This window comes from Pistacia vera, unplaced genomic scaffold (genome assembly GCF_008641045.1).
Source record: "Pistacia vera cultivar Batoury unplaced genomic scaffold, PisVer_v2 Contig427, whole genome shotgun sequence".
NCBI lineage: Eukaryota > Viridiplantae > Streptophyta > Magnoliopsida > Sapindales > Anacardiaceae > Pistacia > Pistacia vera.
Window position 1 is genome coordinate 873,222 of NW_022196254.1, and position 14,024 is coordinate 887,245.

Sequence of the window (14,024 nt, forward strand, 5' to 3'; positions counted from 1 at the left end):
AAAGGCTGCATCAGATTCATGTTCCTTGCCACCATCTCATTTGGCCTAGAGGCTACCATTTCTAATTTATTTGAAAACTGTTTTGCAGCAACAAGATCACTATTATTCTGGCTTGCTGAAGGTGGCAAATTCAATTCAACTTGCTTTGAGACCTTATTCTCAGGCTCAGCTAAAGTCCTAGAAAATGGATTATGTTGCTGATGAACAACACTAGCAGGGGTACTCAGTTTTGCTTTGGGAGAAGCAAAGAATGGGGGCTTTCCTTCTGAGGTTGACCCACTTGGAGGACGAAACAAAGATGAATTCCCTTCTGAAATAGGCCGACTAACAGGGTGCACCTTAGTAGGAACAGGGGTTTTAAAAGCCATATCATCTTTTTGCAGATCAGCTGTAGATTGGAATTTTGTAAACAGGGAAGATTCTTTCTGTGCACGGTTCTCAATCATTAATACTGGGGTTGGAAGTGGCTCATATTCTCCAACCCATCCACGACCAAACTTATATCCCGGAGGTAGTGCTTGCTCAATCCTCTGAGAGGCAACTTTCCAAGCAACAGGACCAAGAGCAGCAGCAAAACGGGCCAAGCTCCTGGCATAGGAATATTCTGCATGGAGGCCAACCTGATTCAAGAAAACAAAAATAAATTGATTGTAGAGTACAGTCAATAAGAGTATTGAAGAAAAAGAGAAATTTTCTGTTACATACGGCAACTAGCTGCTTGATTTCACCCTCAAAGGTTGTAAATATTGAATCTGATCTGACCAAGGGCTGATTGGATAAGTTATAAGTTGCACGACGGTTCTCATCAACCACAGATGTCTTCCTCCCCAATTTAGATAGGAGACCCTTCCCTGAAACATGAAGCAGTTAGTAGGGGTCTAGAGCTATCAGATGTTAGAACTTAGAACACCCTACACGGTACCATTCTGACCTAAGATAAATAACAACATCAGACACAACAATGCTTTGGCTTCAAAAACTTAAAAAACAACTTTAGTACCTAGTTCTAGGCGTGTGACAGTGATTTCCCCCTTACCTAAGTAAAAATATCAATCTCTGCAATTCCAAACAATAATATACCACAACAGAATTTCTTCAATTATCATACCTGATGATAGTTCTTCCACCCTCTCTGAATTATTATCAACCAGGGAAGAATTACCCTCTACAAGCCCATCAGTATTGCTAGGCCTCTCACAACCACCAGTTTGGAATGCAATATTACCATTCTGGATATCTCCGGTGGTGGCAAGAGTGGCACCTGAGGAGAAGTCAGATCCAACAGGTTCCTGCAAGGTCCGGCTGAACGGTTTCTTTGTTTGCTTCTTTGCCAAAAAGTTAGATTTTGGCCGTTGTTCAGACCTAACTTCTTTCTCTAATTTGAGCTCCTTCTCCAACTTGAGCTCTTTCTCTGGCTTGAGCTCTTTCTCAAAGCGTTCAATACCAACCCTTAACCTATGGAATTTTTTCCTCGCCAGCTCTTGAATGGTACGTGCCTTTGCAAAATAATTGGACAGTCAGATTATTCACCAAATGAGTACAAGAACTGAAGAAACAGAAGAAAGCATTATACCTGTCTATGATATACAGTGTCTGGTGCATTGTATTGCATTGCATTTGAGCATATTAGAAATACATCACTCTGCATTAAGGAAAACAAGCTTTACAACCCAAAACATAAATAAGAAGCATAAGAGAAAGGCATATCTAACTAAGAAATGGCACATGAGATAAATAAAACCACACATGGTAAATGAATGGAATTATCAATTTCCAGAGTCAATAATGTTAAAGCTTGCCGTTTGTAGTATGCAAACATCTAGTTGATGAAGTAATTCGCCAACTTAAGCACTGGTTTCTCCAACCTTCTGCACCCGCACTGCCTTTCTCATATTTATAGATCAATCTTAAAAGGTAAAACTACAATAAACAGTCTGAAGGTCAAGATCCAATTGGAATTTGAGCATAATTTCTACTCAGTATATGTAGCCAAGAAATGATCACCAAATTAACTTTTGCATTAATAAGATGGCAAGCAGGCATTGCTATTGTTAGACAAGAAGATGAAATGATTCAGAATTAGTAGCAAGAGAAGGATTGTGCAACCAATCAGTAAGCCGTATCCAGATATGTTTCATAATGTTCAACTACGAGAAAAGGAAGCCAGGGAACTTGCAACGGCACCTCTATCAACAATCGACATGCAGCACATTTTCTAGATGTCCACTTGATATGAACATTTTCTTTTCAACACCAAGTTTTCAACAGTAAGCATTTATCTCTCCCATTTAAACAGATGAATAAACAGAGTAACAGAGGAAATTCTCATTTACAGACTCAAACATCCACAAGCACGTGATAGGCAAAGGTACAAAACTTTACAATCATAATGTAAGAGGAAGAGGCAACAATCATGAATATAACATGAAAAAGTCCAAGTGAAATAAACCCAAAAGGCTAGGATGCATGTCGACATCAGTGTTGGCACCCCTATTAGCTAAGATATCTTCATTTCAATTCAATTGAACTCAATGACCAATGAAAACCAATCATATGAGAAAAAAAGATCAGCTGTCTCACTCAATTAAATGTAACCATCAAGGATCAAAAGTCTATAAACATGGCACTTCATCAACAACGTCCTACTTTTTAAAACAAAAGAAGTATATTTCCTCAGACCGGCATATAACACTAACTGAAACAAATACAACATCAAATCATAGTATAGACGAACTAATCTCCATTCTGACCAGGGACCTAATAGATTTAACTTTAACTTATACTGGAAATGAAGGCGGCCTTGTAAAATTGCTATTTCTTCTTTATTTTCCACTTTTCCTAAACATAATTGCTAGTTCACTAACTAAACAAAAAGTCTATCCTTCTTCCCATTTCTGCCATTCTCTTGAATCAGGGGATGGGATGCTCCTCAACAAGATCAACCTTCATGTTGAAGCACAAGCACCATAATTAACTATTGCCAGCGCAACAAAAGCAAAGAATGAGCTCCAAGAGTTCAACAACCCAAATATTGTAAATTACCAGAACTACACCAAATTGACTTTTCTGGCTCAGTGGGCATCTTTACAGTGAGTTATAACAGGTCACTCTAATTCATTGGTTGCATAAGCAGAAGCACCGGGTGGAAAGAAATTTAAGAGAAACCAAGAAAGTCCCCACCAAAGCCATCGTTAATTGAGCCAAAACGCAACAAAGACTGTCACAGCGCTCTTAAACTCACCCACTCAGGCGATAAGTAACGCAATCCAGAACAGACTCAGTGAGAAGCCCCATATCCCAAGCAAAGAACAGCTCCATGAATAAAAAAAATAATGAAACATAAATACCAACCTCAAATTGATCCAAGGTAGAATATGATCCATTTCCCAGCTTCTTCCTCACCGTGGCAAAGTCCATTGGATGCTCTATCACCTCATGATAATCCGGAAGCTACAAAAACAATCAATACCTCAATCTTGTACACAAACGAAGCCTTCCAAAAACAAACCAACATTTCAAAAAACAAATTCCACACACCTCCTCAGGATCAACTGGCTCTGCATACACACCATATGTATCCTTCCTGCCACAAGTTCACACATAGCAACCATAAGCAACGCAACATCAACACCACTAGATAAATAGAGATAGAAGATTAACAATGAATCACCCACTTCTGCAATTTGTCCAGAATCAACTCCAATGACTTCTTGTCAGGCAACGGAATCTCGACTGATTGATTCACCGGCGTCCCTAATCAAACAAAAAGCCCAAATTCAGACAAACCCACATCAAATTAAAACATAATATCTCAAAATCAACCAAAACCTCACAAACCTGGAGCCGAGTCCTGCCCTTTTGCCAGCAGTTTTCTCCCCCTCGCCTGTTAAGAACCGACCAACACAAATAAATATTACATGACTGCGTGTGCAAATGAAAGACAAAGACAGAGACAGAGAGACAGAGACAGTTAAAGCAGACAGTACGTAAGTACAACACACAAACAAAGAGAGAGACAGAAGGTTTGTGCGTAAAAGAAATATATAGATATAGTTGTAGATAGACAAATAGAGTTGGATAGAGAGAGAAAGAGAAAGTAGAGAGAGAGGAGTGTGATCAGATTCTGTTGTTGTTAGTTTTTGACAGTTGACCCGACCGTTATTTATCTCTCTCAAAACTCTCACACAAGTATTATTATTAATAGGAGTGAAAGCCTCAAGAGCACGACACAATCACAAAAATCTTGAAAAATCTCCAAGATTTCAGCTGACCTGGATTTCATACATTAACGTAAATGCTGTTTTTACCTCTTCATCATAATTATTATTATCATCTTCTTCACTTTCACTAACATCACCACCATTGATTTTTCTCTTCTTCAAAGGCTTATCCTCTTCCTCTTCCTCTTCTTCTTCCTCCTCGTCCGACGCGTGTCCTTCACGCGCCGACGAGCGAGACCGGCTCCGAGCCGGCTCAGCTGACTCGCTCCCCTGGTTCAGTTTCAATACCAGCTTAAGCTTCTTCTCTCTCCTCCTCTCTTCTTCCTCGTCCTCGTCCTCTTCGTCAAAGTAATCCTCGTAGTAGTCTATGTCGTACCGCACATTTCTCCGCCTTATGCTCCGCCGGATCTCTGATTCCGGCGCCGGTGACGGAGAAAGCGGTCGCCTCGCCAGATCTGCCTTCGATGGCCTCCCTTTCTTCTTCCTCTTCACGATCTGGCCCATCTTTCTTTCTCTCTCTAAGGAAACTCACTCCACTCTCTTTCTCTCTCTTAAACTCTCAGTCCCTCTTCTCTCTCTCTCTCCTTTTTGGTGTTGCTTCTGGCTTGGCTTTTTCGAGTGTGGGAGGGCTTTGTGAGATCCGTACGTCAGTCCGAGGCTGGCTGTGAGACACGGAGCTGAGGTTCGGGGGTCATAAAATGATTGATTTTTTTGTGTCCTGGTGTGTTGTAACAACGGCGTTAGTGGCTTGGAATGACGGCGTTTTGTGCTGCCCGCTGCCCGTGTAGGGTTTTCGTGTCACTTTGCCTGCTGCCCGCTGTGTCACGTCATCTCTCCATTTTTCCTTTCTTTTTATACGCGAGAAAGAGCACGTCCCAAGTCATAACTTCGCGCGTGTCCAACTTGCTCGCTAGATTCTAAAATTGACCACTAACAATGTATTATTAACCATGTATATTTATCTTTTAGCATACTAATTAAAAAAAAATCCACTATAATTCATAATTATAAAATATTAAGAAAAAATTATAAATGTTATTAATTAAACTATGGCACATCATTTAACTTAACTAATTATAATTAATCTTCCAGGTTAATAACCTTTTCATAATGGGTAATTTAATTTGAGGCTATTAATGAACTATAATACATATATCAAAATATTAATAACCACATTCACTTAAGTAATTATTAAAATTAAATTAGTGTCATTAACGGAGAGATGTATTGGAAACGGAAAAGGTCGCCCACGCTCCTCAAAGCGAGTGAAAAAAGGATTTTTAAATTTTCAACAAAGTTTGAAAGAGACCGCCATGACTTAATGTCCAAGCTCTATAGTCCAAACGGATCCTTTGACTAAACTACCCACTAGTTATAGCTTTCTTAGCGGCTGCGGTAGAGGGTTCATTAGTAATTTAGATTAACTTTTTGGCCCTTTTGTTATTGTGCACAAAAAACCTTTTATCTTTTTATTTTTACTTTTCGGTGCGCCTATTCAAATCATATCGTATCAATCATGGCCGTCAATATCAAAATCATCATGTAATTAACGCTCATGATGATATTTATTTCAACAGAACCGCAGTGATTTTTTTTAAACAAATCACACCGTGACAGAACTCTAATTCCAGAAATGTCCTCCATTCAATCTTCAAGTTTAATCCCTTATTTAAGAGAAGGAAGCAGCTGAAAAATCAACAAGTGTAAATTCCTGAAATTCAGCTCCTGTTGGGACCCACGAAGACGTGGAGCTGAGAAGAAAGGTGAGGGGAGTGGGCCCCCAAGAATGGGGTGGTTTTTTTTTCTTTTCCAAATCGGGTGGGCCCAGAAGTTGGTGAAGGAAATTATGTTGGCTGGATCAAAATCAACAGTAAGCATAAACGTGTTTGAAGATGAGACAAGTGTGTGGAATAAATCGTGGCCGTTGGATTCCAGTGATTTGATGGGGACGGGAAGCTGTTACCAATTTGAAGACGTGATTCGTTGGCCTTAGGTTTATGAAAGAAAGCGTGTGTGTACCTTTTTATAGTAATTTCAATGGCTTTTAAACTTGATTTCACATTTTAATGAGTAGCTTAAAGAAAGGGTTTAAACTATAACTAGTTTGGTTTTGACTATAGATTAAGATGTTTTATATTTAAGTTTGATAATGTGTTTTTAATGTTTAATGTTACTATTCCCATATCTATATTCTATGTACATAAATTTATAATAAAATTTAAAAATATCTTATGTGAAATAGTTTTATTGTTTTAGTTGACTGATAAAATAAGATTCTACACTAAAATAACGATAACTTTTTTCATTAATTATAAAGGAAGTTAGATGAAATAGAAAATTTAGCAATTTTGTTTTGCGCAAAGGCATCACATCTGGAAATGGGGTTTGTCGTGTGCTAGAGTGAGGGATGTAGCCCACCAAGGGGTGGGTAGCATTGTTTTAAAACTCGGATCGGAGAGTAACCTGTTTTGTTATCCGGGTTGCGGGTCAACCGGTCCAACCTGTTGGACCTGTGACATCAACAATAATTTAATTTTTAAAAAATTAAATATTAATATGTTTAATATAGGGGTGGGTAGTGATAAAGTGAGGGTGGGGATGAGCGGGAGGTGGCAAGGGGCAAGGGGCAAGGGGCAAGGGGCATCAAAAAGTGGCCAGAAGTGGCCAACAATTAAGTTAAGGATTTTTAAACAGTAGACAAGGGTAATTTGGTCCAAAAAAGGCCTAAGGTCCCAGTTCGATTAGTCAAACTGGTTGGGCTGAGTCGGGTTTTAGAACACTAATTATAAGTGTACAAGTGCATTTTACAAGTATTACGATTGTGGTTTATGAGTTTCACATTATGAGTTTACAAATTTTACATTAATGTATAGATGTAATGTTATACTGTAACAAAACTCACTTGACATATTTTATGATACATACCATTCTGTCGTTGAACAATGCACAAATATTTCTCTCAATACTTTGATATTGAAAGATATACCTGTAACAAACTAAATAATGCATTAAAAATTAAAGGAAGACATTGATCTAAAATTTATGAGTGTGTTTGGTTTAATATTCCTATCCATATTCCCAAAATATTTGTTTGTTTAATTATTTAGGAAATATTAGTATATTTTTTAAATTCTTTAGACCCCTTAAGTTTATTAATTTCATTAAATACCCCCAGAAAAAAGTTTAAAAATTAACAAAAACACCTCCATCCACACATAGTTACCAGATTCTGGCAATCATTATCAGTGATAGCCAGAATCTATCACAACGGCCTACAAACGACTGAAATTGGCCGGTAATTCACTGATCTGGTCGTCAGTGATGGTCAAAAAAATGGTCGTCGTTGACCAACAACAACGGCCAAATTTAGACTTTTGCGGCCGTCGACGGCCAGATCTGGCCATAGATCTAGCATTTTCCAGCCAGATCCGTGGTAGATCTGATCGGAAAAGGCCATATCGATGCTCTACCCGCCAAATCTGACCGGTCTGTGTCATAATGCCATTTTTTGGTCAGATTCCGACAGTGGTGGCCGGAATCTGGCACTGTGGGTGGGTGGGGATGTTTTTATCATTTTACAAAACTTTTATATATTGGGGTGTTTAGTTAAATTAGCAAACCTAATGGGTTTTTTGTTAGTTTTTAAATTTTACCTTGTAATACTCACCATATTTAACTACCCAATATCATTCCCAAAATCATATCCAAAATAACAAAACAAACGACCCTATAATGTCATATAGAACATGTTATACAAAAATACATTGTTATGATAAATTTATGGATATTAATATTACTAGAATAGTGTATGATATCTCTTAAACAAAAAAAAAAAAAGAAAAAAAGTGGTTGAAATTTGTTTACCAACGTATACTTGGAAATAAAATAGTATAAGTAAAATATTACAACTTTGCATTTCAAAGTAACGTCATATAAAATATAATTATATGACAATCCAATAATGTACACTATATGTTGTCTTAACGAGAGCATTTGTCGAACCCTATTTTATAATCTTTGGAAAGTAAGAAACAAGTGTTTTAAGTAATCAAAGCGAGGACAAGTTTGAAATCCGATATTATGCTGAACCCTATCTTATAATTTTTGAAAAAACGGAAAAACAACAACCTTTGATCATGTAAGTAGTTGGAGAAAGGCTTTTTCTTTTTTGTTTTGGAAAAGGTATGTCGTTGGTAATGTCACTGTTCAGCTCAACCATAAGACAAATCTAATTGTTTACCATTTGGCCAATGCAATTCCTATATTCATATTAGATTTCATAACAAAAGTCCAGACGTCCAATAAAAAATAAATGAAGCTTGATGGGTAGTACAGTAGAGTAGCTCAGTGTTTGTCAATTATGGAGGAAAAAGAAAGAAAGAGAGAGAGAGAGAGAGAGAGAGAGAGAGAGAGAGATAATCAATTGTATAATGATTCACTGCAATTGTCTATTTGCATCTGTCTGCATCAACACTGCTAGAGATGCTCACCAGGTCAGGTGGTTCGGACTTCGGACTCTCTTAATTTAATAAAATAAAACCACCTTCTAATTTTAACTAATTACTATTTTCAATTGCTTAAATTTTAGTAATTAATTAATACCATATTTTGTTCATACGAGTTCTTGTAAGTTGTAAAGAAACAGGCCATATGTAGAGATTAATATTTGGGATTATTAACCACTTAGGTTGTGATAAGATGATAAGACTTTAAGTTATTCAAAGACTGGTTCATTGAGTTTAATCGAGGGTTTGTAGGCTGTTTAACAAAAAATGCTACGTTTATAACTTAATCTCACAATTTTCTCTACAATTATAATGTGACAGTAGAGTTGACATTGTCACGTCAATTTCTACGACACCAAAAATACTAAATGACTTAAATTAGATACGAATGATCATTCATTCATAAGGAACGATCGTTACTTCATAAGAAACAATCGTTAATTCATAAGAAACGGTTGTTACTTCATAAGAAACGCTTGTTCCTTATGAATAAATGATTGTTCCTTTATAAGGAACGAATGATCATTCCTTCATAAGGAACGTTGTTCTCTATGAAGGAATAACTGTAACGTTCTTTAAGTTTAGTCAAAATCATTTCGTGCTTTGGGTGTGGTGGAGCTGAGGTGACAGTGTCAACTCAATTGTCATGTTTAGGGTTATAAGAGAAGTTTATGAGATTGGGTTATGAGTGTAACATTACTGGGTGATCAACACTCTGGGGATTAGTTGTGGTTGTACGATGTGATTGTTAATACGACAATATAAAAATTAAAAATAAAATTATGTGATAGGTAACGTTAATGTTAATTTTATAAGGAACGAATGACTATTCCTTCATAAGGAACGTTGTTCTCTATGAAGGAGTAATCGTAACGTTCCTTAAGTCTAGTCAAAATCATTTCATGCTTTGGGTGTGGTGGAGCTGACGTGACAGTGCCAACTCAACTGTCATGTTTGAGGTTGTAAGAGAAGTTTATGAGATTGGGTTATGAGTGTAACATTATTCGGTGATCAACACTCTGGGGATTAGTTGTGATCGTACGATGTGATTAATACGACAATATAAAAATTAAAAATAAAATTATGTGATAGGTAATGTTAATGTTAATTTTATAAGGAACGAATGACTATTCCTTCATAAGGAACGCTGTTCACTATGAAGGAATAACTGTAACATTCCTTAAGTAAAGTCAAAATCATTTCGTGCTTTAGGTGTGGTGGAGCTGACATGACAGTGCCAACTCAACTGTCATGTTTGGGGTTGTAAGAGAAGTTTATGAGATTGGATTATGAGCTTAACATTACTCGATGTCCAACACTCTGGGGATTAGTCGTGGTCGTACGATGTGATTGTTAATACGATAATATAAAAATTAAAAATAAAATTATGTGATAGGTAATGTTAATGTTAATTTTATGAGGAACGAATGACTATTCCTTTATAAGGAACGTTGTTCTCTATGAAGGAATAACCGTAACGTTTCTTAAGTATAGTCAAAATCATTTTGTGCTTTAGGTGTGGTGGAGCTGGCATGACAGTGCCAACTCAACTGTCATGTTTGGGTTGTAAGAGAAGTTTATGAGATTGGATTATGAGCTTAACATTACTCGGTGTCCAACACTCTGGGGATTAGTCGTGGTCGTACGATGTGATTGTTAATACGACAATATAAAAATTAAAAATAAAATTATGTGATAGGTAATGTTAATTTTTTAAGATCAAGGTATAATTGACACGTTGAAAACCCAATGAGTTTAACTTTCACGTATTGGGCCCTCCAAGATCATAACTGACGGCCCATCCACACAAGGGCCCGGCCCGGCCCATTGCTTCCATTTTTCTCTTTCCCTCTCATTCTTCTCCACTGGAATCAGTCACTTTCCACTTCCAATGGAGAAACTAGGAAGACTGGTGAACGAAATCGCCTACGCTCAAGACCACGCTAAGCTCAGTCCTCTCCAATCATCTATTATTCCTCTGCTCTCCTTCGCTTCCTCCGTCTACAGCTTCACCCTCTCTCTCCGTCGCTCTCTCTACTACTTCGGCTTTTTCTCCAAGCACAGGTTCTTTCTCAATCTCTCTCTGTCCTCGAAGAACTTAAAGAATTTTAATACGGTTTCTCATTTTTGAAAATGAAAGCAAGAATCTTCTTTTTCTCCTTTTTTGAATATTGGATTATACTTCTTGAAAATTAATGTTGATCAATGTAGTATGTAACTGGGTGTGTTAAGCTGAGATTAGTTGTATTGAGCGTAGTTTAGAGGGCTTAATGTTATCTAATTTTGCTATTTTTTGTTGTTTATAAGTAAATTAATGGCGTTGTTTAATTATTTTGTTGATATGAAAGATTGGCAGTACCAGTGATTAGTGTTGGGAACTTGACATGGGGGCAATGGGAAGACACCAATGGTTGAGTTCATTGCTCACTCTCTCGCCGATTCTGGGATTTCACCTCTCATTCTACCAGGGTACTCTCTCTTTCTTGTATTGGTTTCCTTGAAATGTTTTTGCTATAATATGTTGAGAAAGAAGTGGCACATTACCTTGCTTTTATTTTTTTCATGGAACCGAAGTGGCACCTATTTTGCAGTAATCGTTAAAATTCGCCTTGCCCACTTGTTGTAAAGATAGAGCAAATGTGTTCCAAGTATTGGAACCTGATTTGTGATACGGTCAGTTATTTGAGAAATGGATACCGCTATCTTGCAGGTTATGCTGGTGGGGATGAAGCTAAATGCTTCAAGGCATCTTCTTGGGGACCTGTTAAGATTGTGTGTAGGTGCAATCGGGCAGCTACAGCTGCTTCTTTCTTTGAAAAATTGTTACGTTGATCCTCGTAGTTGCAAATCTCTGAGAGAATTAGCATTGATAGAAGTGGGGCCATCTCAATCAGAGCAAATTGGTGCTGTAATTCTAGATGATGAGCAGGTAATTGTTCCTCTATGTTTGTAGCTGATCGAAACTATGATCAGCCTTTATAAGTATTAAGAAGTTTCTTGATGACATTAGTCAGAGAATGCATGAGACCCTCATTGCGAAACATTTACCTTACTCTTTCCTTTAGTCAATTCTGAATGGTCTTTTAATTTCTGTTTATCTTTAATATGAGTAGCACTGGAGCTTGTCGCGTGATCTGGAAATTGTAATGGTTAATGGTTAATGCGATGGGAAACCGTCAATTACTACTCTTGGCCCTTTAAGAGAACCTTTGATGGCACTCAGACGAGCTGATGTTGCTGGGGTTCATCATGCGACTTGGTAATGCAAAATTGATCTCTCAGTTCTACCATTTTACTAATTTCAAGTGATCGACAAATATCATGTATTAGTGCTATATAGCATGTATCATGTAATTAGGCTTGTCTTCTATTTTTAATATGTCTGCATGTTGTGTGTTACAGGTTTTAGAAAAGGTGAATAACAAACAATGAGTTTATGCTTCTCTCATGCAGTTATCTGAACAAAATCTCAAGGATATTGAGTCAGAGATTCGAGAAATTAAGAATTCTCTTCCAGTTTTCTTCACAAGAATGGCTCCCTCTTGCTTCTTGAAGTGGGAAATGCAACTCTGAAGTACCTCTAGAGCAGTGTGTATGCTGTTCTATTAGTGTTTCTGCTTTGATCTGCTGACGCTTTGAACAGGGGCTTGAGAAGGTATTATTACAATGATTCTTTTTCCACTGTTTTTGGACCTGTTAAAGAATTGTTATTTTTGATCTTTGGGCCATGGTTATACTTTGATTCAAATTTATTTCATATAAAGAGATGTTTTGGATGGGTATCATCTACTTCTCTCGACTTTTTTCCACGTGTGAACTAACTTAACTTGATGCAGTTAGGAGCGTGTCATGTTGACCGACTCGATTTTGTGAACCATCACTTTTAAAGCCAAGGTATGATTGTTTTTTATCTACTGCATTGAATTGCATCTTTTTTTGTATGCATAACCAAGTTTATTTGACACGATGTGGTTTAATCACACCTTATTTCACACACCATTCAACTTTCAAGTACAAAAAAACATTTGATATTAGTTTTGCCTCATCTAGCACTAGATACCTCAGTCTCGCTTGCGTCAAATATATTCAACTTTGTAACTTCTTTTTATTTATTCTATATAGGACATTGAAATGATCAGGAAGAACTTGGAGAACTTGAGGCCAAGTTTAATTCCAAGCCAATCGTTGTTGTGACAGAAAGGTAAGTGTATGTGAAAGTTTTCTTTTGAATTCTCTATATCATAAGACGACTACTTTGTAACACCTTCTTCGGCTTTATCAATACAATCTTTGTCACAGGATTATGATCAGCGCTCTGAGATTCTGAAGCTTTTGCACCCGTTTAAAGTTCTAGTTCTCTGTTCTAATTACAAATCATACCTCACAGAGGATGCTGTGAGTATGCTTCAAGAATTTGTTAAAGGAACTACTCGAAGTAAAGTGATCAGGCAAATGTAAACCTTGTTTTCGGTGGGGTGTCAGAAATGTCAAATGTGATCGATATGTGATCGGTTTTATAATGTAAAACATTTTATTGATGGAGAAAGAAAGAACAAAAGCTTAAATATAATGGGGCCTGAGTCTTGAGATAATCCGAGACCAGGAATTTCTCAAGATTATAAAATCAAGAAGCAGTTTTGTCACCTTCATGGGAGAATCTAGTAAGAAGATCCAGTGGAAGAAGGCGCCTTCTCCTATAGTCCATTATTAACCTATTATGAAATTTGGAAATAAATAAATAATAAATAAAATTACATCCTCAGGCCTCAGAAACATGTTTATCAACAACTTTTATTTTTTTTGTGAATCTTTTGCTAACTTACTATTGTTAAGGGGTGTTTGTAATGTTAAGTGGATTTTGATAATGCCAAGAGGTATTTTTGAATAATGTAAGGGGCTTTTGATAATGTAGGAATTGTTGATAATATATGGGTTTGTAATATCCAAATATCATATCAAGTAAAAAAAATATTTTTGTGGTTAATATTAATTAAATTGACCAAAAATAAAAATTGCCTCGTGGAGACTGGAGAGTAAAACTAGAGAGTAATGTGTTTTATACACTTTCCCAAAAAAAGTTTCAAAATACCATTTTCTCCACTCAAAGTTATATTTAGTTAACTTAAATACACTTTATTTTCTCAGTTAGCGTGCAACGAGTTACCAAGAGCCTAGGTAGAGAGGTTTTGTAGAGTGGACTTTAGTGGATTGAATGGTAGTAACTGATTAAATTTCGCTGTTAGAATAAATTAAAAATCAGTTAAGAATAAAAACCCTAGTTTTGTGATGACCGATAATT

The 14,024-nt window shown here is 36.8% G+C and overlaps 1 protein-coding gene across 1 annotated transcript in view; it reads right to left on the reverse strand.

Annotated features, from left to right (window-relative positions):
- The window catches only part of LOC116143196 (ankyrin repeat, bromo and BTB domain-containing protein DDB_G0293800-like), a 12,892-nt gene extending 7,984 nt beyond the window's left edge, over positions 1–4,908 (reverse strand). The window contains exons 1-9 of the mRNA XM_031428624.1: positions 4,308–4,908; positions 3,838–3,883; positions 3,675–3,753; positions 3,538–3,583; positions 3,352–3,450; positions 1,574–1,642; positions 1,109–1,496; positions 706–851; positions 33–620 (exon numbers count right to left, since the gene is read on the reverse strand). Coding sequence (XP_031284484.1) covers positions 33–620; positions 706–851; positions 1,109–1,496; positions 1,574–1,642; positions 3,352–3,450; positions 3,538–3,583; positions 3,675–3,753; positions 3,838–3,883; positions 4,308–4,724 — 1,878 coding nt within the window. The 5' untranslated portion in view covers positions 4,725–4,908. The remainder of the gene's footprint in view (positions 1–32; positions 621–705; positions 852–1,108; positions 1,497–1,573; positions 1,643–3,351; positions 3,451–3,537; positions 3,584–3,674; positions 3,754–3,837; positions 3,884–4,307) is intronic.
- Between the last annotated feature and the right edge of the window lie 9,116 nt (positions 4,909–14,024).